Source organism: Panulirus ornatus, chromosome 68, assembly GCF_036320965.1.
Source record: "Panulirus ornatus isolate Po-2019 chromosome 68, ASM3632096v1, whole genome shotgun sequence".
Classification (NCBI taxonomy): Eukaryota; Metazoa; Arthropoda; class Malacostraca; order Decapoda; family Palinuridae; genus Panulirus; species Panulirus ornatus.
The window spans coordinates 11996461-12022544 of record NC_092291.1 but is presented as its reverse complement, the minus strand read 5'-3'; the positions used below and the strand labels follow the sequence as shown (position 1 = coordinate 12022544).

Here is a 26084-nt window from a genome sequence, read left to right as displayed (position 1 = left end):
TAAAAATGCATTATCCGCTTTTACACCAGTTAACTCCATAATCTTATGGACTTTCCTGGTTTAGCTATAATGTAAGCACTCCTGACTGTGATGCATTTACAAGCCATATAAATTCAACTGGTCGCGGCATTTAGTTCGAAGTCGACTCAGCTGTTCATCATTCTCCAAGGCTGGCTGATAAATTGGGTATCCTGTCTTTTTTTTTTTCCCCAAAAGGAGGAACAGAGGGGGGCCAGGTGAGGATATCCCACAAAGGCCCAGTCCTCTGTTCTCAACGCTACCTCGCTGACGCGGGAAATGGCGAATAGTTTAAAAAAAAAAAAAAAAAAAAAAAAATATATATATATATATATATATATATATATATATATATATATATATATATATATATATTATCCCTGGGGATAGGGGATTAAGAATACTTCCCACGTATTCCCTGCGTGTCGTAGAAGGCGACTAAAAGGGGAGGGAGCGGGGGGCTGGAAATCCTCCCCTCTCTTTTTTTTTTTTTCATTTTCCAAATGCAGGAACAGAGGGGGCCAGGTGAGGATAATCCAAAAAAGGCCCAGTCCTCTGTTCTTAACGCTACCTCGCTAACGCGGGAAATGGCGAATAGTTTAAAAGAAAAGAAAAAGAATATATATATATATATATATATATATATATATATATATATATATATATATATATATATATATATATATATATATATATATTCCTATGAGTCCATGGGGAAAATGAAACACGAAAAGTTCCCAAGTGCACTTTCGTGTAATAATCACATCATCAGGGGAGACACAAGAGAGAAATACAACAGTCAGTTGATATACATCGAAGAGACGAAGCTAGGACTCCATTTGGTAAACATGTGATTGGACAATCACATGTTTACCAAATGCACAGTACATGTTTACCGTGGACTCATAGGAATATCCCTGGGGATAAGGGAGGAAGAATACTTCCCACATATTCACTGCGTGTCATAGAAAGATAGATCGGTCTATTGTAGGTATTCCTGCAATTACAATGAACTTCCCAAACCAGCGAAGACATAAGTGAACATTTCCCAAAGCTAACTTCCATGAGGAGTTAAAATATACTTCTGTCTGTTGGACCTCAGTCTAAGACCAAATAATTTGTTGAGATTGTAAATTTTCAGTCACGTCCATTTGAAAATGTTTCCATGACTGACCACTTGTTAATATAGTTGCCTTCTTTGTGTTTTTGTTTCCTCGTTTATTATTTTAAATTTACTGTGAAATAATACAAAAAATTTCACGGGTCTTTCTCAACTTTCAGTACTACCTCCATCGACGAAGAGGATGAGCACGAGTCAGGGCCTGGCACTCATGCTGCCCATGCTTTGGCCCTTGCAGCCCATGACACTGCTAGCATCTGCAGTGATCCAGTAGTTTCTCCTCGCCTCTCATTGGATTCCATGCCCACTAGGAATGCTGACATACTTCCTATAAACAGGTGACCCACATTCTTTTTTTTTCTAGCTGTGATCAGTGTTAAAGACTTGAATAAGCGGCTAGTATCAAAAAGAACCATAAATTTCCGAATTAGTTATACAGAAACAGCTATGGAGTTTGAGTGATTTTCTTCTGCAGTGGGAGTGTAATGTTTGAGAATACAATTTGAATTGTGGAGCATGATTTGAACACTGTATCTTATTCTGCTTCAATAAATAGTAGGAAAACTAAAAAAAAAATTTCAAAAGCAATACCAGAGGCGTTGTTGTTGAGGTGAGGCAAATGCTGACACCACTGCCTTCACTTTTGCATATAAACCTTCTCCTGTCTCATCTCGGTCAACTTTTGATGTTGAAAGAGTTAATGACCATATAATTATTCTCCGCACAATCTGAAGACAGTACATTTATCATCAAATAATTCAGGACCTTCTACCTGGTCTTTAAAGATATAGCTAGAATTACTCTCCACACATGTGAAGACAGTAAATTATCATCAGATAGCTTTCTCTTTAGAAAACCTGAACATTTGCTCTCACTGGCATGGCCAGAGGATGAGTGACAGTGATAGGAATGTACTGTGCACTGCTACCCAGTCTTAGTGGATGGCCTTGAAATTGAAGTGAGAACTCATTGCACAAATATTCATTTTTAGTTGTACTTCAGCTTACGTAAATATCCATCTGTAGGTGTTGAGGGGTTAAAGACTTCTGATTAATATTGTTTTTTGAAGGTCACATGCACAGTTTTAAATTGATGTTAATTTCATCCCCATTGTTTTTATTTGACAGCTCGAAGATTAAAAGGTGGGAAGGGAACCTTGCCACCCATCACAGTTTGGCCAATGGAACTCTTGGGTCAAACAGTCGTTCCTCACACTTAACATTAACAGCCCACAATACCTTGTCTTCTGTAAATGGTGCCAAACTGCCAGTCAGGCCACAGTCTCCAAATTTGGATAATACGCTTGATGACCGCTCTCACACACCCATGATAGCAGACCTTCTGAGCCGAGGTAATAATACCATAAAACATTGTGTTTATGGTTGTGCAGTGCAGACATATGAGGTATGTATCAGGACTTTAATGACTATGTTTTCCCTTGCTGTGACATCTCATTTAGCAAAGAAAGACCAGCACTCACAGTATGATAACCCTAACAACCCCATCCGTAAACAAATTAAACAACTATGGAGACATCACACAGCCCTGCCGCAAACCGACATTCACTGGGAACCACTCACTTTCCTCTCTTCCTACTCGTACACATGCCTTACATCCTCGATAAAAACTTTTCACTGTATATATATATATACCCTAGCCTGAGCCAGGTACCCATTTGATGTACCCATTTGATCGACCAACCCCTGGGGGTGGATGAACAGCTTGGCTGACTGTGGACCAACTGCCAGCACCAGGATTCGAACCTATGCACTCAATCCTGGCCAGCCCGTGAATACGTCACAGTCAGGAACACTAATCGCGATACCATGAGAGTTTTTGCTTATAGAATAAGATTGTTTCCTCTGTATATATGCCACTTTTCCTTTTCAAATATACACAAAATGCCTAATTCCATGTCTGTTCTGTTTCAGAAGTTTATTAACCTTGGGAATCTGCTGGTACTAAGAAACAAAAAATATCTCTTGACTGCCTCACAAGTGGAAAATGACAAACAGTCATGAAAAAATAACTCCCATATGATAACTGTGTTATGGACATAGTTCATAGCTTATTTGGCAAATACTTCTACAGGATGTTGTAAGAATGGAGGTCTGTACTGTATGAATCCCACCATTTGCTGAACGACATTCAAGCAAATGCCTCAATACATAATTCTGAGAATAGTACTGTATGAATTCCACCACTTGCTGAACAACATTCAAGCAAATGCCTCAATACATAATTCTGAGAATTCCATCTGTTTTCTATGATTGCAAAAAATCATTGCCTATATAATTTAGGAACAGTTTGTCTTATTTGGCTTGAGAATACTTTGTAATCATGATTTAGAAAGCATGTATGTTTTAATCTCCCAAAGTCTGTAGTAGAACTGGATCTAAAATCCTAATTTTTTTATTCACCCAGTATCAGGTCGACAAGTGACTCGCTCCACAACTCCAGATGCACTGCCTCATACCAAGATACATCGCTCTTTAAGTGCTCTTGAGAACTATCACCGATCATCGCCACTTGGTCTTGACATACCAACCAGGAGCAAGAGTGTCCTAGACAAACCCTCAACAGGGTAAAATCCATACTTGTGCAACATATGCAATACAATATGCAACAAATAGAAATATAATTAGTAAAGGAATTGGATTAGTATAGCTTAGGTTACTGGACTCTACCTGCTTGAGGTTACACCACGAGTGAGAAGGCACCTTTGGGGAGACTATCATTGGGAGTACACTCTTTTCATATAATTTCGAACTCCAAGGGAGTCTGCATTTCCCTGATACCAGAAGTAGCACACGCATGGGCTACAGGGGCCTTTCAAAAGTTCCTAGGGAGGGAGCGAAGGTTCTGGGGGTGCTTAAGAATGTGCAGAAAGAGAAAATGTTATCTGAAAGGACAAAAATGGATATGTTTGAAGGAACAGTAGTCCTAGCAATATCATATAGATGCAAGGCACAGGCTATAGATAAGGTCATGCAGAGGAGGGTGAATGTATTGGAAATGAAATGTTTCAGGACAATATGTGGCGTGAGGTGGTTTGATCAAGTAAGTAATGAAACAATAAGAGAAATATGTGGTAATAAAAAGAGTATGGTTGAGAGAGCAGAGGAGGGAGTGCTGAAATGGTTTGGACATATGGAGAGAATGAGTGGGGAAAGGTTGAGAAAATGGACATATGTGTCAGAAGTGGAGGGAACAAGGAGAACAGGGAGAGCAAATTGGAGATGGAAGAAGGAGTGAAAAATATTTTGAGCAACTGGGGCCTGAGCATGCAGGAGAAGGAAAGGTGTGCATGGGATACAGTGAATTCGAATGATGTGGTTTACTGGGGTTGACATGCTGTCAATGGACGGAACCAGGATGTGAAACATTTTGGGTAAACCACAAAAAGTTCTGTGGGGCCTGGATAGGGAGCTGTGGTTTTGGTGCATTACACATGATAACTGAAGAAAGGATGTGAGTGGATATGGTGGCCTTTCTTTGTCTGTTCCTGATGCTACCTTCCCAATGCGGCAAAAGATGATTAAGTATGAAAGATAATATATATATATATATATATATATTTTCTATTTCTGAAAAGTATTGTACACCTGCCCTCTACATAATGGAATGAATATCATCCTGAAAAGTTGTTAGGTGTAATTCCAGTCAGCAAAATCTGATTTCTCACTGACTTTCATTGTAAAACTGGACATGAAGGAAACCTTTAAAGTTTTTCTTTTTATAAACTTTGTTTGCCTTTCTAGTGTTTTTTGGTAATAACTGAAAAGAATTTCTAATTCTTTTTACTTGAAAGTCTTATAATTATTTGTTTTCAGAGGGTTATGCAGCTTTAATATTTCACTGTATGATTATGGGAGAATTTACCCAATTATCTGTGAGAGAAAATCTATTGCATTATTGCTGGTTTTTTCATACGTTCAGGCTTAAATTCTCATTTTACTAATACAATTTCATTGTCACCTGCACAGGCATGCACCACAGCAGAGTCACAGTCTAAACTTCACAGATGTCACAGACAGTAAAGAAGATGAGAAAGAAGTCCACCTTTACACACTCTCTACCTCCACCTTACTCTTCCACCTCCTCCATTCCCTTTGGGTATCATCCTCCTTGGTAAGTGCTATCCAATTAAAGAAGTGAAGGGCAAGGGTAAAAATATTTCAACAAAGAAATATCAAGATTCTTCCTCACTGGATCCATTTAGCTCCCAACCATCACTTGTTGTAAGCACCTTTTCTTTATCCAAAGTTGACATCCATAATTTCTATGATAATTTTATCCCACAGAAGGTCAGACAGCAAAAGATGAATAAATATACAAAAAAAGTAAATTAAGGAAAAGTAATGGAAACTGAAATGGTAACTGAAAAAGCAGTAGTAGTAAAAGTAATAATAATGATAATGATAATTATAATAATAATAATATAGATAATGATAATTTCCCCTTGGGATAGGGGAGAAAGAATACTTCCCACGTATTCCCTGCATGTCGTAAAAGGCGATTAAAAGGGGAGGGAGTGGGGGGGGTGGCTGGAAATCCTCCCCTTCAGTTTTTACTTTTCCAAAAGAAGGAACAGAGAAAGGGGCCAAGTGAGGATTTTCCCTCTTAGGCTCAGTCCCCTGTTCTTAATACTACCTCGCTAATGTGAGAAATGGTGAGTATTTACGAAAAAAGAATCAATAATAGTACACTAAATATCAAGGCTATTTGTTGTCATTGGATGGGAAGGAGTACTTTACAATACTGTCCCTACAGATCCACCCTGTTCCATAATTTTTTAGGCAAGGCCCCACATCCATTCCACATCATTGTTACTACTATACCCTTAAACATACCCATCTTTGCCGACACAGACAGTGACCCCTCTTTCCACAAACTCCTCAATGCACCCAGGACCATAGTTCCCTCACCCACCCTATGGCTCATTTCAACTCCCAGAGTTCCACTTGCTGCCATGTTTGCTCTCAAGTATCTAAAACATTCCACTCCTTCTAGGTTCTCTCCATTCAAAATAGCACCCCATCTGATCTGTCTTTCTCTGCAGCAAATCCTGATAGCCTGCTTTTGTTCACATTTACTCTCAGGTTTCTCCTTTCGCTCACTTTCTCCAACTCAGAAACCACCTTCTGCATCTTCTCTGTTAAATCTCCCATCAGTACTGTATCATTAGCAAACAGTAACTGACTCACCTTCTAGACCTCCCCATTCCTGACAGACAGCAGAGTTGCCTCTCTCTCTCTCTCCAAGACCCCTCTGTTCACCTTCATCACCACCCCATCCACACACAAATTAAATAGCAATGGTGATATCACACACTCCTGCTACAAACCCAGCTTCAATTAGAGTATGGCCCAACCCACCCCCATACACATGTATATACATACGTCCACACACGCAAATATACATACCTACACAGCTTTCCATGGTTTACCCCAGACGCTTCACATGCCCTGATTCAATCCACTGACAGCACGTCAACCCCGGTATACCACATCGATCCAATTCACTCTATTCCTTGCCCTCCTTTCACCCCCCTACACGTTCAGGCCCCGATCACACAAAATCTTTTTCACTCCATCTTTCCACCTCCAATTTGGTCTCCCACTTCTCCTCGTTCCCTCCACCTCCGACACATATATCCTCTTGGTCAATCTTTCCTCACTCATTCTCTCCATGTGCCCAAACCATTTCAAAACACCCTCTTCTGCTCTCTCAACCACGCTCTTTTTATTTCCACACATCTCTCTTACCCTTACGTTACTTACTCGATCAAACCACCTCACACCACACATTGTCCTCAAACATCTCATTTCCAGCACATCCATTCTCCTGCGCACAACTCTATCCATAGTCCACGCCTCGCAACCATACAACATTGTTGGAACCACTATTCCTTCAAACATACCCATTTTTGTTTTCCGAGATAATGTTCTCGACTTCCACACATTCTTCAAGGCTCCCAGGATTTTCGCGCCCTCCCCCACCCATATTATATATATATATATATATATTATCCCTGGGGATGGGGGATTAAGAATACTTCCCACGTATTCCCTGCGTGTCATAGAAGGCGACTAAAAGGGGAGGGAGCGGGGGGCTGGAAATCCTCCCCTCTCGTTTTTTTTTTTTTTTTAATTTTCCAAAAGAAGGAACAGAGGGGGCCAGGTGAGGATATTCCAAAAAAGGCCCAGTCCTCTGTTCTTAACGCTACCTCGCTAATGCGGGAAATGGCGAATAGTTTAATAGAAAAGAAATATATATATATATATATATATATATATATATATATATATATATATATATATATATATATATATATATATATAATATGGTGTACTTGCTAATGTAATGGATCATAGAAGATTTCAATATATTCTGTTTTTCTTTAGATCAAGACACAGAAGCTAGAAAAGATAAGACCTGCATTCCAAGAAGTTTGTCATGAACATACTCTAGATCATGCTTTTGGTCAGCTGCAGGCAGAGCTGTTGGCAGCTTCAACTCTTGAGGATCAGTTCTCTATCCTACAGGAACTTCAACAAGGAATCAGGAAATACAGTACCATCAGGAGGCTTGTTTGGAGGGTTAGTTGTTACTGATGTTCCATAGCTAAGTAATTCAACAGGTTTATCCTAGTGGTACCCAGATTTATGGAGGTTGTCGCTAATTTGATGCCTGTAAATTTTTACAGTATCATTCTGGGATATAAACATATGTCAGATTATCATTTACACTAATGGATCTGTATTTTTGCATAAATATGCTACAATGGAAGGGTTAGGATAAATGCTGAAATGTACTTGTAAATCGCTGTTAGGGACCTCTTAAAGGTATGATACCACTTATTTTTCACGGATGTTATCATACTCACCTCTGTGAGGTTACATCGTGACTAAAAGTCAACCTGGGTGATGCTGTATCATTGGGAGTACAGTTTCATCAAAGAGCTTCTCACTTCAAAGGGGTCTATATTTCCCAGTATTGGATTCAGTGCAGCCTTGGGCTGCAGGAGCCACTGGAAAGAAGTTTTGAGAACCATATTTTCACTTGGGAGCAGTAAAATAATCCTTTCCAAACAGCTAGTAGGAAACTGAATTGCACCAAGGTCTACCATTTTTCATTAATGAGTTACACAATTATTAAGCTTCATGATGGAATTTTTTTTTGTCTTTTATAAGACTGTTTTTGATTATGTCCCTAAGGTTGGGATCTGTAATTAAGCAGATGATCTTTCTTGGTTCATTGTTATATATAATCTTATAGTAAGATAACATTTTATCATTTCTGCATTCAGTAAACCCTTGATTTAATGGACCCCAATATAACGGATTTTGTACTTAATGGACAAATAATAACTCAGTACATTAATCAATAATATTCTAAGAAATATACAAATAATATATCTCAAATGCCGCACCATGTGCATTTCATATCACACTTGTTTTTGGATAGTGTGTGGGACTTGCTTTGTTTCGGCCTCAGTCTGCCTCAAGCTATCATGCAGTCAGGTTGTATACATAGTGTTTCTGTTATTTCAGAATTGTGACCTTATTTTTTAAATAATTTTGCAATCCTTTCAATTCAAAATGGCATCACGTGATTGTAAGGAGTGCAGTGAAAGCAGGTAGTCCATCCTCACTTTGTTGAAAAGAAGTATCCTTTCACAGGGGAGGGGTGGGATCACCTCTTTCTCAGTTTGACCCCTGCCTCCAACTGCCCAGCAAACGTTCCCATGCTGCTAGGTGCCCGCCACCCAATTATTGTATCACACACTAAACATAGTGATACAAGAGTTAAAAGAAAGCATGTGAACTTAAACATGACACAGAAATAGGTTACATTTGATTTATTGGAGTTTCAGCATTAATGGACACCCCATTTGCCCCTCTTAGTCCGTTAAATTGAGGGTTTACTGTATTTTGTGTTTGGTTAATATTTTCATTATAAGTAGTGTTTTATTGTATAAAATAAGACAAAAAATAGCTACTAATATTGCTTTTCTTTCAAGGATTCTGATGTCATCAGTAAAATGAGAAGTTTCATAAAGCAATATATGAAACATTCCAGTAGTCCTCGAAGAGGAGAAGATACAGAGGAAGAGCTACAAGTGCGACAAGATGAGCTTGAAATGTTAACCTTGACACTAGAGACTTTGACAATGTGCCTCAGAGGTACTCAGTGGTGTCCATTCAAAATGAAGGTAAACAACATATTAAAGGTCAATTTGGTACATTTATTGTATGTGCATTTTGCTGTACAGCTTAGTGGTACATGGACAAGCTCTTCTAAACACCTCACTTCTTGCTGATCTGCACAGATAATCCCTCATACTTTCCCTGCACCAAATTCCATCAACTTTTGTCATACATTTTCAATTTTTTTGTGTCCTTTCTTTCGTTATGTCCTTACTTCCTTCCCATTTCTGGTGATTTGCATTTCTCCTTTCACCATTCTTAGGGTACTGGATTTACTTGATTTTCATGTATCATGTATTTCAACTTCCAGCATATTAATCTGACAAAATATAATACATGAATATTTGCTCTGGCAGGCAAAATTTTGATGTCCGTACAGCACCAAATAAGGTTAAGTTTGACTGATTTTTCTGGTTTAACTTTTCTTGATATTTTCTGTTACTTATTTGAAATAGAATACATATATATATATATATATATATATATATATATATATATATATATATATATATATATATATATATATATATATAAATATCCCTGGGGATAGGGGATTAAGAGTACTTTCCACGTATTCCCTGCGTGTCGTAGAAGGCGACTAAAAGGGGAGGGAGCGGGGGGCTGGAAATCCTCCCCTCTCTTTTTTTTTTTTTTTTTTTTTTTCCAAAAAAAGGAACAGAGAATTGGGCCAGGTGAGGGTATTCCCTCAAAGGCCCAGTCCTCTGTTCTTAACGCTACCTCGCTAATGCGGGAAATGGCGAATAGTTTGAAAAAAAAAGAAAGAAATATATATATATATATATATATATATATATATATATATATATATATATATATATATATATATATATATATATTCTTTATTTTGTGTTAAACCTTTAAACAGGGGCTTCATTAATTGTCAAGGCTTTCATAATCTAAGGGTTGAAATAACATTATGTGAACATGTGCTATACAGTATTGTACAGAAGCTCAACTTGTTTTCTTTTTATCTCTCAGAGGCCACATTCTTCCCCCCAGATCATATACTTTGTGCATACCACTACCCTCTCTTACATCATTATCTCACCCAGCATGCCAGATATACTCAACACATTTTTTTTTTTTTTTTTTTTTTTTTTTTTGTCGCTGTCTCCCGCGTTTGCGAGGTAGCGCAAGGAAACAGACGAAAGAAATGGCCCAACCCCCCCCCATACACATGTATATACATACGTCCACACACGCAAATATACATACCTACACAGCTTTCCATGGTTTACCCCAGACGCTTCACATGCCCTGATTCAATCCACTGACAGCACGTCAACCCCGGTATACCACATCGCTCCAATTCACTCTATTCCTTGCCCTCCTTTCACCCTCCTGCATGTTCAGGCCCCGATCACACAAAATCTTTTTCACTCCATCTTTCCACCTCCAATTTGGTCTCCCTCTTCTCCTTGCTCCCTCCACCTCCGACACATATATCCTCTTGGTCAATCTTTCCTCACTCACCCTCTCCATGTGCCCAAACCACTTCAAAACACCCTCTTCTGCTCTCTCAACCACGCTCTTTTTATTTCCACACATCTCTCTTACCCTTACGTTACTCACTCGATCAAACCACCTCACACCACACATTGTCCTCAAACATCTCATTTCCAGCACATCCATCCTCCTGCGCACAACTCTATCCATAGCCCACGCCTCGCAACCATACAACATTGTTGGAACCACTATTCCTTCAAACATACCCATTTTTGCTTTCCGAGATAATGTTCTCGACTTCCACACATTCTTCAAGGCCCCCAGAATTTTCGCCCCCTCCCCCACCCTATGATCCACTTCCGCTTCCATGGTTCCATCCGCTGCCAGATCCACTCCCAGATATCTAAAACACTTCACTTCCTCCAGTTTTTCTCCATTCAAACTCACCTCCCAATTGACTTGACCCTCAACCCTACTGTACCTAATAACCTTGCTCTTATTCACATTTACTCTTAACTTTCTTCTTCCACACACTTTACCAAACTCAGTCACCAGCTTCTGCAGTTTCTCACATGAATCAGCCACCAGCGCTGTATCATCAGCGAACAACAACTGACTCACTTCCCAAGCTCTCTCATCCCCAACGGACTTCATACTTGCCCCTCTTTCCAAAACTCTTGCATTTACCTCCCTAACAACCCCATCCATAAACAAATTAAACAACCATGGAGACATCACACACCCCTGCCGCAAACCTACATTCACTGAGAACCAATCACTTTCCTCTCTTCCTACACGTACACATGCCTTACATCCTCGATAAAAACTTTTCACTGCTTCTAACAACTTTCCTCCCACACCATATATTCTTAATACCTTCCACAGAGCATCTCTATCAACTCTATCATATGCCTTCTCCAGATCCATAAATGCTACATACAAATCCATTTGCTTTTCTAAGTATTTCTCACATACACAAATTTATACCTCTGTAATTTGAGCTGTCACTTTTGTCCTCCTTGACTTTATATAAAGGACCTATATATGCATTCTGCCAGTCCTTAGGGACCTCACTTTGGACCATTCAAACAATTAATAACCTGGCTATCTATCTATGTCTCTGATGCCTCTTCCAAATTGAAACTCTCTCAAAGGGGTGGCCACAGCAATAGTCACCATAACAAGTGAACTCCAGTGCCGCTTCATAGCCTTTAGTGACTCACCCTTAAAAGGCCACTGGTAGGGGGTAACTCTACCACAGTGTTTGCTGAGGCTCCTACTTAATGTTCCTACCGACTACCTCTATCTAATGTTCCTACTTCTACTTAATAACCTGGCTAACTAGTCAACGTAACTATTATCACTTTCTTTTTTTTTTAAACTGAATTGCAATTCCTTCCACTCCTGTCCTTTGTCACTTCATTTTATGCAACATTATCCTACTTTCTCTGTGTTCACCCTTTGTTTGCCATGACTCTCAGTTTGCACACCACCTTCTCTCAAAAATGCCATATCTTCCATCCATTCATCTGTTTCATTCAAGAGCCCTTCAAAATACTAACTGTCTTTTTTTATCTCTTTGCATGTTTCCTTATCTACTTTCCCCACTGTTGTTCCAATTTTTCTCACTGCCTTCCTAAACATTTTTTGGTTCTCTCTGAAATTTATCAACACTTTTTCATGCTGTCTTTGCTTTTCACTTTCTTTATTTTTTTTAACTGTAGTATCACTCTCTTGAATTCTTGCTGCTTTCTTTTGTACCCCTCCCAGTTACTGGCACTCTTTCCTTGCAGATACTGTCCACACATCTTATTTTCTTTCATAAGTAATTTAACTTCCTCATCCCACCACTCACTACACTTTCTCATAGGTCCACATCCCACCACCCACATGCTACACACTGCACATGCACGGAATTACTTCTCTCTTAAGGACCTTCCACTCGTTATGTATTTACTCTCACGGTATTCCAGTCTTCCCTTAATCTCTCATGGTATCTCTATACTAAAGCCTCTCTCCTAAAACCCATACACATTTACCACTTTTTTTCACACATATTCCCTCTTTTCCTGATAATATTACTGCTGCCTCTCTCAGCATGATCACATTCACCAACCTCTCCTTTAAATTCCTGTCAGTCAACACATCATTTATACACTTATCTATAATTGCCTAAAGGACCCCTTTGTGAAAGGGTCTGGGTGTTTCCCCAACACCCTTTCACCAGGGGCTTCTGCAGCTCCTAGCCTGTACTACACTCAGTAACAGGGACAGGATGGACTCCTTCAAAGTGAGAAGTTCTCTAACGAGACTGTACTCGCTGATGATGGTAAAGCCTTGCCAAGGTGACTTTCTCTACCAATGTAATCACAAGCAGCAAGAATTTTGTGGCCCATAAACCAACTTAAACATGGAAAAAATTGACAGCCAACAAATATGTATGGGGCCAAAGGGTTAAAGGCAAGTAATTAAAATTCATTATTTATGTGTATCACCTACTTATGACCTTGTGACTTATGACCATCCATATATATGACCGGAAAAAATACAAACAAAAAAATATACATAAATAAAAAACTTAAGCTCGGTCATACATCTGTCAGTACTAACAGCTGCATGCATACAACAGTGACTGTCAGATATACCGGCATTATGTACATCACAGCATCTCTCTCAGTTCTCGTTATCAGTTACCAATCAGTAAGCAAGCATTATTCAAATTTTTGTGCTGGATTACACCATTTTTGTATTAAACCCCAAAGAAGATAACAAGTAAGAGGAAAAACCCATCGCATGCTGATAGATATAGCAAGAAGCTGAGGAAAACTCGATTTAGAACTGAAAATGAAGGTAATCAATCAATATGAAGAAGGAAAAAATATTAATGTGACTGCACGTGGTTAACAGTTGTCCCATTTGATGGTCTCCCTAATTTTAAAGGACAAAGAAAAAATACATGAAGCAGTGAAAGGTTCAGCAAGTATGAAGTCTATGATAATAAAGCAACAACAAGGGCCCATCCATGAAATGGAAAAGTTGTTGATGCTGTGGATGGAAGACCAAATTAAAAAATATGTACTGCTAAGCTTCCTAACGATTAAGATGAAGGCTAGAAGTCTTTTTGAGACTTTGAAGGGGTGAGCAGGCGAGGATTACATCAAGAACTTCACAGCAAGTCATGGTTGGTTCAGTAGATTTCAAAGATATGGCTTGCACAATGTTTGAGTCACAGGTGAAGCAGCAAAAGCCAATGAAGGAACTGGCAAAAATGTAAAAAATAAACCAAAGAATTTTTTTTTCAATAAACCAGAGGGTGATTTAAATGTTAATTCATAAAACTGGTCAAACAAAATTGAGATATTCATGATAGAACTTGCACAACATAAAAAATAAAAATGATGAAATATGAACTTTCTTTAAAGAAACTACAGAATCATATAATAAAGCTGGTTAATAAGAAAACAGGATAATCATGATAGAAACTGAGTAGGATAAAAGAATGCTGTACAGGTATATGAATTCTACATGCCAAGCTGACATACGTCCAATTCGAGATCCGACTGATCAGTCAGAACGGAACTCAGACTTATGTCGGGGATATATAGTAATTCTTATCTGCTTGTAATAATAATAAAGGTATTTGAAAGCAGCATTTCCTTTTATTTTACTTCTGCTCTGAGTGATATATCATGTCCCACCGGAGATTTCAAGGACAGTATCAACCCTCTGGGTTCTAAGACCCTTGTGACCTCTGTAATCCTTTTGCACTACTGATCCCAGAATGAGCATGGGGTGCACAATAAATTTGCCAGTGATACTGGCACAAATCAGTCAAAATAAGAAATGCATGGTGTGTACCACTTTTTTTTGTTAGCTGAGACAGCACAGCTAATTGAAGCCCTAATCAATGTCATCTCATTAATGCTAATTTTATATATATATATATATATATATATATATATATATATATATATATATATATATATATATATATATATATATATATTTGCGCCCTTCACTGAAGTTCCCATTTGCTCCCTTGTCTTACGCACTTTATTTACCTCCTTCCAGAACATCTTTTTATTATTCCTAAAATTTAATGATACTCTCTCACCCCAACTCTCATTTGCCCTCTTTTTCACCTCTTGCACCTTTCTCTTGACCTCCTGTCTCTTTCTTTTATACATCTCCCACTCAATTGCATTTTTTCCCTGCAAAAATCGTCCAAATGCCTCTCTCTTCTCTTTCACTAATAATCTTACTTCTTCATCCCACCACTCACTACCCTTTCTAATCAACCCACCTCCCACTCTTCTCATGCCACAAGCATCTTTTGCGCAATCCATCACTGATTCCCTAAATACATCCCATTCCTCCCCCACTCCCCTTACTTCCATTGTTCTCACCTTTTTCCATTCTGTACTCAGTCTCTCCTGGTACTTCCTCACACAAGTCTCCTTCCCAAGCTCACTTACTCTCACCACCCTCTTCACCCCAACATTCACTCTTCTTTTCTGAAAACCCATACAAATCTTCACCTTAGCCTCCACAAGATAATGATCAGACATCCCTCCAGTTGCACCTCTCAGCACACTAACATCCAAAAGTCTCTCTTTCGCGCGCCTGTCAATTAACACGTAATCCAATAACGCTCTCTGGCCATCTCTCCTACTTACATACGTATACTTATGTATAACTCGCTTTTTAAACCAGGTATTCCCAATCACCAGTCCTTTTTCAGCACATAAATCTACAAGCTCTTCACCATTTCCATTTACAACACTGAACACCCCATGTATAGCAATTATTCCCTCAACTGCCACATTACTCACCTTTGCATTCAAATCACCCATCACTATAGCCCGGTCTCGTGCATCAAAACCACTAACACACTCATTCAGCTGCTCCCAAAACACTTGCCTATATATATATATATATATATATATATATATATATATATATATATATATATATATATATATATATATATTGAGCTACCTCGCTAACGCGGGAGACAGTGACAAAGTAAAATGAATATAATAATAAAAAAATACACTCTACCCTCAGCCAGTTACCCATTTTATCAACCAACCTGCTGCGACCAGGATTCGAACCTTGTGCACTCGACCTTAGGCGACCCATGAATGTGTCATGGTCAGGAATTCTAACTATTACACTATGGAAGGCCACAGAAATTTTTTTTCAATTCTTAAGTATATGTAATTTGTAAAAGTTGATTGGATCCTCCATATTCTTATGTTTTGAAATATAGTTTTAAAAATCTACTAATGTAAGGTTTTTGTGGTTTCAAAGGTGCCACAAACTGGCTTTTCAACTTAATTTTATGTACAAAATAATTTTTTGGGATTATCCATCTTTCTATTATCAGCTTTGTTTCTAGTTCCACAAGATGGATCAGATACATATATCCTTAACTCATGCCCAGTATGTTCATGTGAAGCATTAACTTTTTCTTTCAAAGAAGTTACCTTCTTATTTTTATTATTTGATTAATTGGTTACTCATTTGCAGATGCTGAAACACAACAAATATGAATGTTTACGCAACTTAATAATGGAGACAGTGAAAACACCCGAGGTTCCTGCCTCCTTCAAATTAACATGTAGGCACTGGCTGACTGACTTTAGAGAGTTATCATCACATGCTTGGGAAAACCTCCCAGAAAGTGAGGTAAGGAGAATTATTTGTAAGATGTTCATTTGGAGACAAGGTTATCAGTATTCATTATTGCTGATAAGAGTTAAATTCCTTAGTTCATGTTACAGTTCCAAGTACAGTAGGCACTGAGGAAATTCTTATGAAGTTTCTGTGGCATCAGCTCATAACACTGATTTTTTCATTTTCATCATGTAAACATACAATTATAGAATTCATGATAATGCACCTTTATCCTTTTAGCTCCTGAAACTTGTCCAAGAAGTAACACATACAAGCACCAGTGCTTTGTATGAGTTGCTAGGGTCAGTCAATGAGCTTTCTTGGGTCTATGATGTCCAGCCAGATGCTCAAGATATCACACCCAACTTAAATGCTCTTCTTCAGGTAAGGAAATATGTAATTATAGCATTTTTAATGGCAAGAAGATAGAGATTAGTTGTTTTCTTCATGCACTAAAGTAGTAGGATGACTACGCTAAATAATTAGGTTACATTGCTAAGAGGAAATGTCCTTCTCAGAGATAGTTCCTTAGTAACTTATACAACACAGCAACACATGGGCAGTCTGCCTAACATTCTGAATGCCACAATTAGTAACTGACAGTTTTTTTCTGTGAATGCTTTTGTTTCTTATTCTTCTTCATTAGTCATACTTTCCTGTATGTATTTTTAGAGGCAACCTGTATTTTTTGCTCATTCAAATTTCTGTCTTGAGGAGCTGAGAGCAAAGGATTACTCAACCTAGGCCAACTATACTTTGGAAGTGCAAACAACCTCCCATGATGCTTAAATTCAACTTTGAATGGGAGTGGTTACTTAAGTTATCAGAAAATTTTTGTCCTTAGATTTATTAACACTGTATAGATTGCTCTTAAGCTCAAACTATGAAAAGAATACAAATATTGTTGCCACTTTTTAAAGATTTCAGCCCACTAGTGGACTTGAGCTTTATCTGTTTAATGATTTATGTATAGCTGGGTACCATGAATGTTTTTTCTTTTATTGATGAATGTATGAAACATCAGGCAATTACCTTTATTATGAGGCTATTTTGATCATGATCAGTTGACATGAATATTTACCATCCTCAGTGAAATTAAACAAATTGCTTTATGTCAAAAAACTAAGGCATTTTTGTACAGGTATATTTGTATGTAAGTTTGAACCTTCCAGACATTGTGGTTAGTGTGGTTTTATTTCTTTTTACCAGTTCATAGCCTTGGGGAATACAGTGATAGCATCTTACAACAGCAGTAGCCTTTCTTCTTCCTCATCTGGTGATAGAGAAAGGATTGAAGCTTGAAAGATCACACAAATTAAGGATACATAATAATGAGAGGAAGTAATTTCGTGGTATCATATCTTTAATTCAGTTAACTATAAGTAGTTAACAAAAAAATTTAGGACAAAGGGAACTTTGACTGTAGTGATCTCATACTGTTCTCTTCTGGGCTATACTGATTGCCTTCACTTGTTAATCTATTAGGGATCAGGCTTAAAACATAAAATGGTTTTACTTCAGGGCATATTCTTTAAGCAGTGCTGATTTCCTTGATACCTCATCTTTCATCAGGCTTTGAAATGGACTGTTACCAGACTCGGAAAACTAATTAAGAAAGGTTCCCACATTATTATTTTTGACTGAGGTGTTTGCATATTACTTCTTTGGTTTGTTTGAGAATAGGCTCTAAATTTAGCTAAATACAGCTACAGAAGTCTATACTGATTGCCTTCACTTGTTAATCTATTAGGGATCAGGCTTAAAACATAAAATGGTTTTACTTCAGGGCATATTCTTTAAGCAGTGCTGATTTCCTTGATACCTCATCTTTCATCAGGCTTTGAAATGGACTGTTACCAGACTCGGAAAACTAATTAAGAAAGGTTCCCACATTATTATTTTTGACTGAGGTGTTTGCATATTACTTCTTTGGTTTGTTTGAGAATAGGCTCTAAATTTAGCTAAATACAGCTACAGAAGTCTTAACATTAATGATTGCAGCCAACTAAGGTGCACTAAACATGATCATGATGTGCTTACTCAAGCTCATTTGGTAAATATAGTTAATCCAATCATGTAAAAAAAATCACCCATGACTTGCTCAGGATAAACAAATGGCAAAAGTTAAATTTTCAACCAACGCACACACAAGAGAATTAAAACAAATGCTTAACCAAAATATCAAGAGGATTCACAGCCCGTAAGTAAAGAAACAACTGAAGAGGGGAAAAAGAACTAGGAGAGCAACTCTGGGTCATGTGAAACCAAAGGAGATGATGGAGTTTTGGTACATTATCACCAGTTTAGTTTGTTTTTACCCAAATGTCTGGCTTTTTATAGAATTCATAAAGTAAGGTCTATACCTCTGTGTTGGAACCATGAATAAAGTTCCTTGAGAGTAATCAGTTTCTCAAATTGTTGAAAAATTTTTTCTCAACTATTTGAAGTAATAAACCCTCATTCCACAGCATGTTCCAGTTGAGGGCTGGCTGTCATACAGTGTCCCACAGCTGCTGGTCCTGTTGCAGCCAGAGCGTGTTGGTAAAGACACTGAGAGTAATCCTGCACTTATCCATCAGTACTGCAGTGTCCTGGCTGTTCTTCTCCACCATAGTCCACGAGCACTGCAGTACTGCACTACACATTATGCAGAAGAACTCAGGTAAGGTACTTTATACTTTTTAGGTTATTTCCTATCATCTATAGAATGTAGTCAATGTAATGATTTGGAATTACTCATTTAATAGTGCTGTATATGTTGAATATATGAAGGGGATAGTATGGGTATAATTAACAGTTGAGAAGTTGTTTGATTTGAGCTGGTTGTGATACAGACAGTAGTTATGAGTGGCATGAATAGGCCTTTGATAGTAAGGCATGATAAGACTGGACCAACTGCATGTTTGAGCTCATAATAGGTAGCTTGGGGTTGGGTTGGATAATAAATTGGAAAGTCAGACATGGTTAGGTAATGAGTTGTTGGTTGTAGGAAAGATGTTTGTGATAAAGACAGACCATAGGTAAGGTCTTAGGAGGCCAAGGAGTATGTTTTCTTGTCTTGAACTCATGCAAGTTAAAATTTCATAGGTGACATGCACTAAGTAACAATTACTGTAACTTTGAAATGTAAAGATCTACAATTAAGCTCACAGACAGTCACCATCCAGATATATATAATAATTAAGTATTAAAAAAGGTATGGCATCCATGGTCCCATCTGCTAGATATATCTCTGTACCATGTTCACCCAGAAGAACATATACAGTATTTATGAAGTAAACCAACATATTATTCTAGTAGTATTTATAAATTAAGCCAATATATTCTAGTGGTACAAAACAGCGTTATATGTATATACAGCCTGTGAAAATGTGACAAAATAGGGCCAGTAACTCATTACTGAAGTGGTAAACTACTGTGTCATATACTTAGCAACCCTGTGCCACCCTCCTCATGCACTTGTGTTGTATCTCACACTCAGAATACAGTCCCATTTGATATTACTTCATTTACTTTATAGAAAATAACTATGATTTTTGTGTAATTATTTTATGGTTCACATTTTCAAATATTGTAAAGTTCCTCAAAATAATGTTGTAGCACGATTAAATAATACTACCCTATGTTTATCCAGTACTACCTTTTCTTATATTGGCTGAACTTGAGTATTACACTGTTTCCAATGTAGCAAATGCAGAAAGGGCTGATAACATCACAGTGCAACATCTTGCATAGAATGACAACACTTTTTTTTGATGTGGCTGAGTTTTTTGTCTGGTTAGAAACTAATGTATGGAAATTCTTGCAAAATGTTTCTGATATGAAATTTCTCTCAATACAGTAGTGTTGGGAGTGCATCCCTATTTTTCTAATGAATTATTTCCCCTTTAACCACAGTTCCTGTAGATCTGTGTTTTCCTGTAAAGGTGATCTCTTGTAAATCTGGGATTTGAGAAAGCAGTTGAATTTCACCTGATCCATGGTGGCAGTGTAAAATGCTTAAGGCCTATTCAGGCATGGCATGGGAAGGCTCTTAAAGAGGAGTGCTAAGTGCAAATGACATCAAGCAACATTTGCTCCCTAGTGATAAGGAGTCTAGTGATCCAGATAATAATCTGTTTGGTGATGATAAAAAGAACACTGCATCAAAACACTACATAAACAAGGTGGTGACAATTGAGACATGTCAACAAAAGGCTGTGTAGAACTTGGTGCTATTTTAACAATACAATCCCACAAGTTTTTGTTTTTCCTATTTCACTTGTTTCTGTGTTGTCTTCTTTTTCATATATGACGGTCTTTTATTTCATGAGAGAAAGTATTCTCCCTTTCCTTGAAAAAACAGCCATTTTTTTGAATCATCAAAAAAAATTTTATGCCTTCTAGGGGATAAGCTAGCTATATGTGGATTACCCACACACATTTTTCCAGGATCATGTCCCCTCTGATTACTGTGCATAGCTGAGGAGGCTCCTTATTATATTTACATCAGGTGTTCTTGGGCTTCACCTGCAAGTGATTACACCTTGAGCAAAAAGTCACCTTCAACGAGGCTATATCATTGTCAGCAGATTGGAGGGCTACAGACTCATCAAGGACCTTCATATCCCAAAAGAGCCTAACTTATGCTGTTCCATGTAGCATGAGCCTTGAAGCTGCAAGAACCCTAAAACAGTGGTATCGGAGTCAACAAGCAAACAGATTACATATATCAAACACAACACACCAGTTTGTGCCAGATACCCATTCTTTGACCATTTCCAATACTTACACAGCAGTGCTACATAACTAAAATGTTTTGCATTGAGCAAACCTTTTCCAGATAAAATCGAGGAAATTTTGTTAATTCTTCAAGACTTTTATTACAAAACACGCTAACTATACTTTTTCCTGTATGTATTCTAATGCCTATCTTGTATATCCCTACAGATACTACGTTCATGAATCTTTGATAAGTTGTCGCCTTAGTGAAAGCTGCCCAATCCGGCCCCACACACTGAAAATAGTGCAGATGATAGCTCAGTTAATAAGGTCTAAAAGTAGTCTTCGTGCAAGATGAAAATAAATTAGTTGAAATAGAACAGGATATTGAATTTAAGTAATTTTATGCAACACAAATTTTTCATCAAAAAATTCTATTCTGTAATATATAAGCTAAAAGCTGTAGGGAACATTAGGTGGGAGAATTAGGGAGAAGTAGTACATTGAAACATTAGGCAGGAACTTTAAGTAGAAGTAGTTGGTAGAAACATTTGGCAAGAGCCTCTGAAAGCACTACACTAAAGTTGCCCTCTACCAGCGGCCTGTTAAGGGTGAAGCATTAAAGGCTAAGAAGTGGCACTAAAGTACGCCAGTTATGGAGACTTTTTTTTTGTTATGGGCACCACCTTGAGGGAGTTCCTGAAGGGAATGGGCATTAGAGATGTAGATAGATACATAGATAGGGCTGTACAGAGTTTAGGTAACTAAGTCATGCTCTCTCTTTCCCCTACTTCCCTCCTTTTTTAGATCTTAAAGTACCTCAGTCTTCTGTTTTCAGCACTGTGGCTGATGAAAAATAACTATAACCTACAATTGTAGTGCATTATTTATTATACCTTTATCATGACTCCCCTCACACATGTTCTCTCTCACTTCTTTCTTCCGTACCTTTGGTTTTCCTTTTCATCTAGTCCCAGGCACCCCATACTTTCACAGTACGTCAATATGTTGACTTTTGCCTCATTTCCCCTGATTTCCTGCTTCTTTTTTCTGTCCACTCTAAACACCCCAACCATTTCATGGAAGATCTTTCCAAACTGTTTGTACTCCCACTACAGAACCATGTTTTACTAGCATACACTAATAAGGATATCTCACCATTGCCTCATCTAACTGTTCACAATATTTTCTTAATTGCAAGTTTTGAGTTTACTGTTTTGTTTTGTTTTTTAATATGTTGATATCTCTTTTCTGCTTAAAATAATATCAGAATATTTAAATTTCTAACTCTTCATTAGTCACTGACGTTAAAGATACTACACGAGCAATAGAATTTTAACCTCTCTTCTGCCTGTCAAACAAATTTTCATATTTTGACTTCTGTGTCAGTCATAACCCAGCAAGCAAATAAATGGGTTGGATTATGTGCATGCAACCTTTCAACAGTCTTCCACAACACAACAGCCATTTTTAATTACTCACTTTACATCAAGGTTAGTAATATGACTAATGCTTTTATTCACACGTCCACCATCACAAATAAAATGTCTCCCTTGGAATCACTACCCAGGCAACCTTTTTGGAAATATCTGAAGCCTTCAACAGTTCTCTTAATGCATATTCAATTAAAGTCTTCCTCTTATCCATGTATCTTTAGCCATACAATTGTTTACCTTTTTGTCATCATATCTACCATATGACCAACATGACCTTTTTGTCTTTAAACTTATCTGTAGGCCTCCAACAGTTTCTTCAAGCTAACTGTAGTTTTTACATCTTCATTCTTCTATCTATGCATTTTCATTTAGCCATTCCTTTTTCACGGGGTGGATTTTGTGTATACAGCAGCTATAGCTTGTCATATTAAATAGTCTCTCATCTTGCACCAGTAAGCTAAAGCAAACATACAATTCAGTTTAGTGGCTACACCAGTCTGAGAATCAAATACCTGAGTTTGCTAATGGCAAAAGGTTTAAACCAAGCTCTGCCATATTATCATCATCTATTAATGAAAGCCACTAGCCACTCTTCTTATGTGACGACCTGTGGAGCACTAATTCAAGTAACCTGTTTTGGGGTGGAAAGTGCATTGACATCTTTTTATGAAATCAAAACTAGGTTCCCAGATTGTTTGCTATAATGAGATGTAAAAGGTGACTGTAAAGCTTTTTAGGTGGCTAGTGGCTGTGTTACAGCTTTACCTTGCTTTCTACATGTGTCCTGTTAATGATTACAGAAGTACAAGTGGAACAGCACCTCACTGATTTGATGTAAAAGCCTCACAGGCCAAGCCTTAAACAGCATAATCTGGCTGTATACCACCAATTAGTATTCCAAACAAAAGGTGCACAAGCAGAGAATGATGACGTGGCAAACTGAATGAAAAATTGTAATAAAGGAGATTACGCTGGAAAGTGTCAGTTTAGAGTTCCCATATAAAATAATTTTTTCTGTTACTTTGGCATTAACACTAGCTAGTAATTATAATAGCTACTTTAGGTGTGCTTGAAAGGAGCACAAAAGAAGGGCAGGGTGAAATGGGACTTTTTCGAGTCTTTGGTGGCTGGGAATACATGCAGGAGCTACACATCTATAACACTTGAACCATGAGATGAATTGCAAGCCTCCCATAATCAACAGGTGGCTGTAACTGTTGTGAGGGCTCCTATTTACTGACCACCCTTGTCCCTTTTACTGTTCAGAAATATAGTCATTAGCTCAGAGCACACCCACATCACCAAATGGACAGAAATAGAGGCCTCCACCAATATGTTTATATTTTGGAAACACATGTAAATAATGTGTTAGCTGCTCTACACGGACATAATAAAGGTGTTTGTTTTTTAGTGGTGGGGTTAGTAAATAATTTCTTTCCTATGCCCTATAGTGAATATATATGAGAACATATACATGTATCTTCAAGTATATTTAAGCAGAAAATGATATTGAAGTTTTTCTTGCTTGTTTAAAATTTGTTGTTTTTAAGACCCTGTATCCTTAACCATAAATCATGGGAGTTCTTGATATATCAAAGTCTCCTACATTTTAAGGTTCATGGCTTACTATATGAGAGTTTTCTTATTTCGAAACTCCATAGAGTGGGATGTGCATATTAGCCTTTGCTTTCTTTGCAGCCACTATGTTTAGTCTAATTCTGTGATGAAAAAAGTGCCGCTTATTTAAATGTATTTTTGAGTAAAATGTGTGCTTTTTAATTATTGATTTGTAAAGTTTTACATTAATTGAAAGTATGATATATGTCTGGTTAGAGCATATTGCTTAAAAATTAAGAAATTTTGAAATAAATTTCATAGGTAACATATTTTATATATAATTTTTTGGCCAATTCACATGGGGAAAAAAGGCCAAAGGTGTCATGATCTGAGTTTTCAGATCTGAATGTGATAGTCATATGCACAAATGCACCTGTTCAGTATTGCCAAAGATATACTGTGAATGCAATTATTTAGAAGTGTTTCAGTCTTGCATTTTAGTCTGTAAGACACTAAGCAGATAAGTGCTGTATTGTATTCAATATGCACATCAAGGAAGTGATTTAACTTTTTTGTGTATGATCACATGCATCTTCCTCCCATAAGAACTCTTTGTTAGTTAAACCTAAGAGTCTTAGCAAATACATAATACTGTACTATTTGTGTGCCTCCAGCACAACCACTACTAAAGCCTCAGCAAACACAATGCAGTTTTCCTTATTATTTTTGCAACTTACATTGCAGGGAATTTTCAGTTTTATATGAGGTACCTATTTTGTGGTCAAAGAAAGCCATGTGCTTTCAAACAAGAGACTTGCATGCTTTAAATGACTGTATAATGTAGAAAGATTTAGTATTTGACTGTTTCTTGGCCAGATAATGATTTTAAGGATGATGGCAATGAATGCATAACCTCTTCAAATGACTGATATGCTGTAGACAAATAGAATGCTAATGGTAAAAATATTTGGATATCAAATCTCCCCCCCATTTAAGTAACACATACCAGCATGAGTATTTCTTTTTACTTATCAATCTGGCATGGGCAAAATGTGTGCCAATCAAAGGCCATTTTGGACAAAAAATGAAAAATGAAATATAAATCAAAGTTCCACAAGTGTTTGTAGACCTGATGCTGAAAGAAAGGTTATGTGAAGAGGGAAAGTGGCTGGTCTCCAGGTAGAAACTGGGAAACAATATCCAAATGCATGCTTTGGGTCCAGCTCAAAAGAACAGTGGCCAAAATAATACTTGTAGAACAGAAAGTGAGCTTCAACATCATGACCTACAATAAAGGAAGGTTGAACAGAGATGATACCAGGAGAATTAATAAGCCTAAAGGCATTTCATTCCACTGTGGTTCAGAGAGAGGTGGAGGATGATCTAACCCAGATGTGTGAGCAGAACTCCATACCTGGGCAAATATGACACTTGCAAAAATTAAATAGCTGCTCACAAGGAAAATAAGTATGGCACTCATATAACATTCCCAACTTTTAGGAAGCAGATTTTACACTCGTGGGGCCGCATCTCTTGAACTTTCTTAACCTATGTGTGGAACTTAATGCATTCTTGTGCATGTACTAGTGATGTGTGTTATAATTTAAATTCAAAGTTACATGCATACTCGGTTCATCCTAATTATAGTGTGGTTTACATTAGTTCCAAAACTTATTAAGGTCACATAAGAGCTGATCACTAACTGAAAAGAATGGACTTTATGTCATGAGGTTTACCGACAAGAAATTAAAGCATTCTACACTGATACCATTACAATTTTATAAAGGAACTTATTAAATCAAGCATTTAGTCCATGATGTTTTGAATTCTTTTTTTGATGACTATCCAAATTTTACTTAATACCATTATTTTTTCATGAAGTGGCAGCATTTA

At 37.5% G+C, this 26084-nt stretch overlaps 1 protein-coding gene across 1 annotated transcript in view; it reads left to right on the top strand.

Moving 5' to 3' along the window:
• LOC139747268 (uncharacterized protein C12orf56-like) overlaps positions 1-26034 on the top strand; it is a 62421-nt gene extending 36387 nt beyond the window's left edge. The window contains exons 5-14 of the mRNA XM_071659361.1: positions 1300-1476; positions 2266-2489; positions 3563-3722; positions 5125-5269; positions 7546-7740; positions 9165-9356; positions 16351-16509; positions 16738-16881; positions 18966-19159; positions 21427-26034. Of these exons, the coding sequence (XP_071515462.1) occupies positions 1300-1476; positions 2266-2489; positions 3563-3722; positions 5125-5269; positions 7546-7740; positions 9165-9356; positions 16351-16509; positions 16738-16881; positions 18966-19159; positions 21427-21556 (1720 nt within the window). The 3' untranslated portion in view covers positions 21557-26034. The remainder of the gene's footprint in view (positions 1-1299; positions 1477-2265; positions 2490-3562; positions 3723-5124; positions 5270-7545; positions 7741-9164; positions 9357-16350; positions 16510-16737; positions 16882-18965; positions 19160-21426) is intronic.
• Positions 26035-26084: the final 50 nt, after the last annotated feature.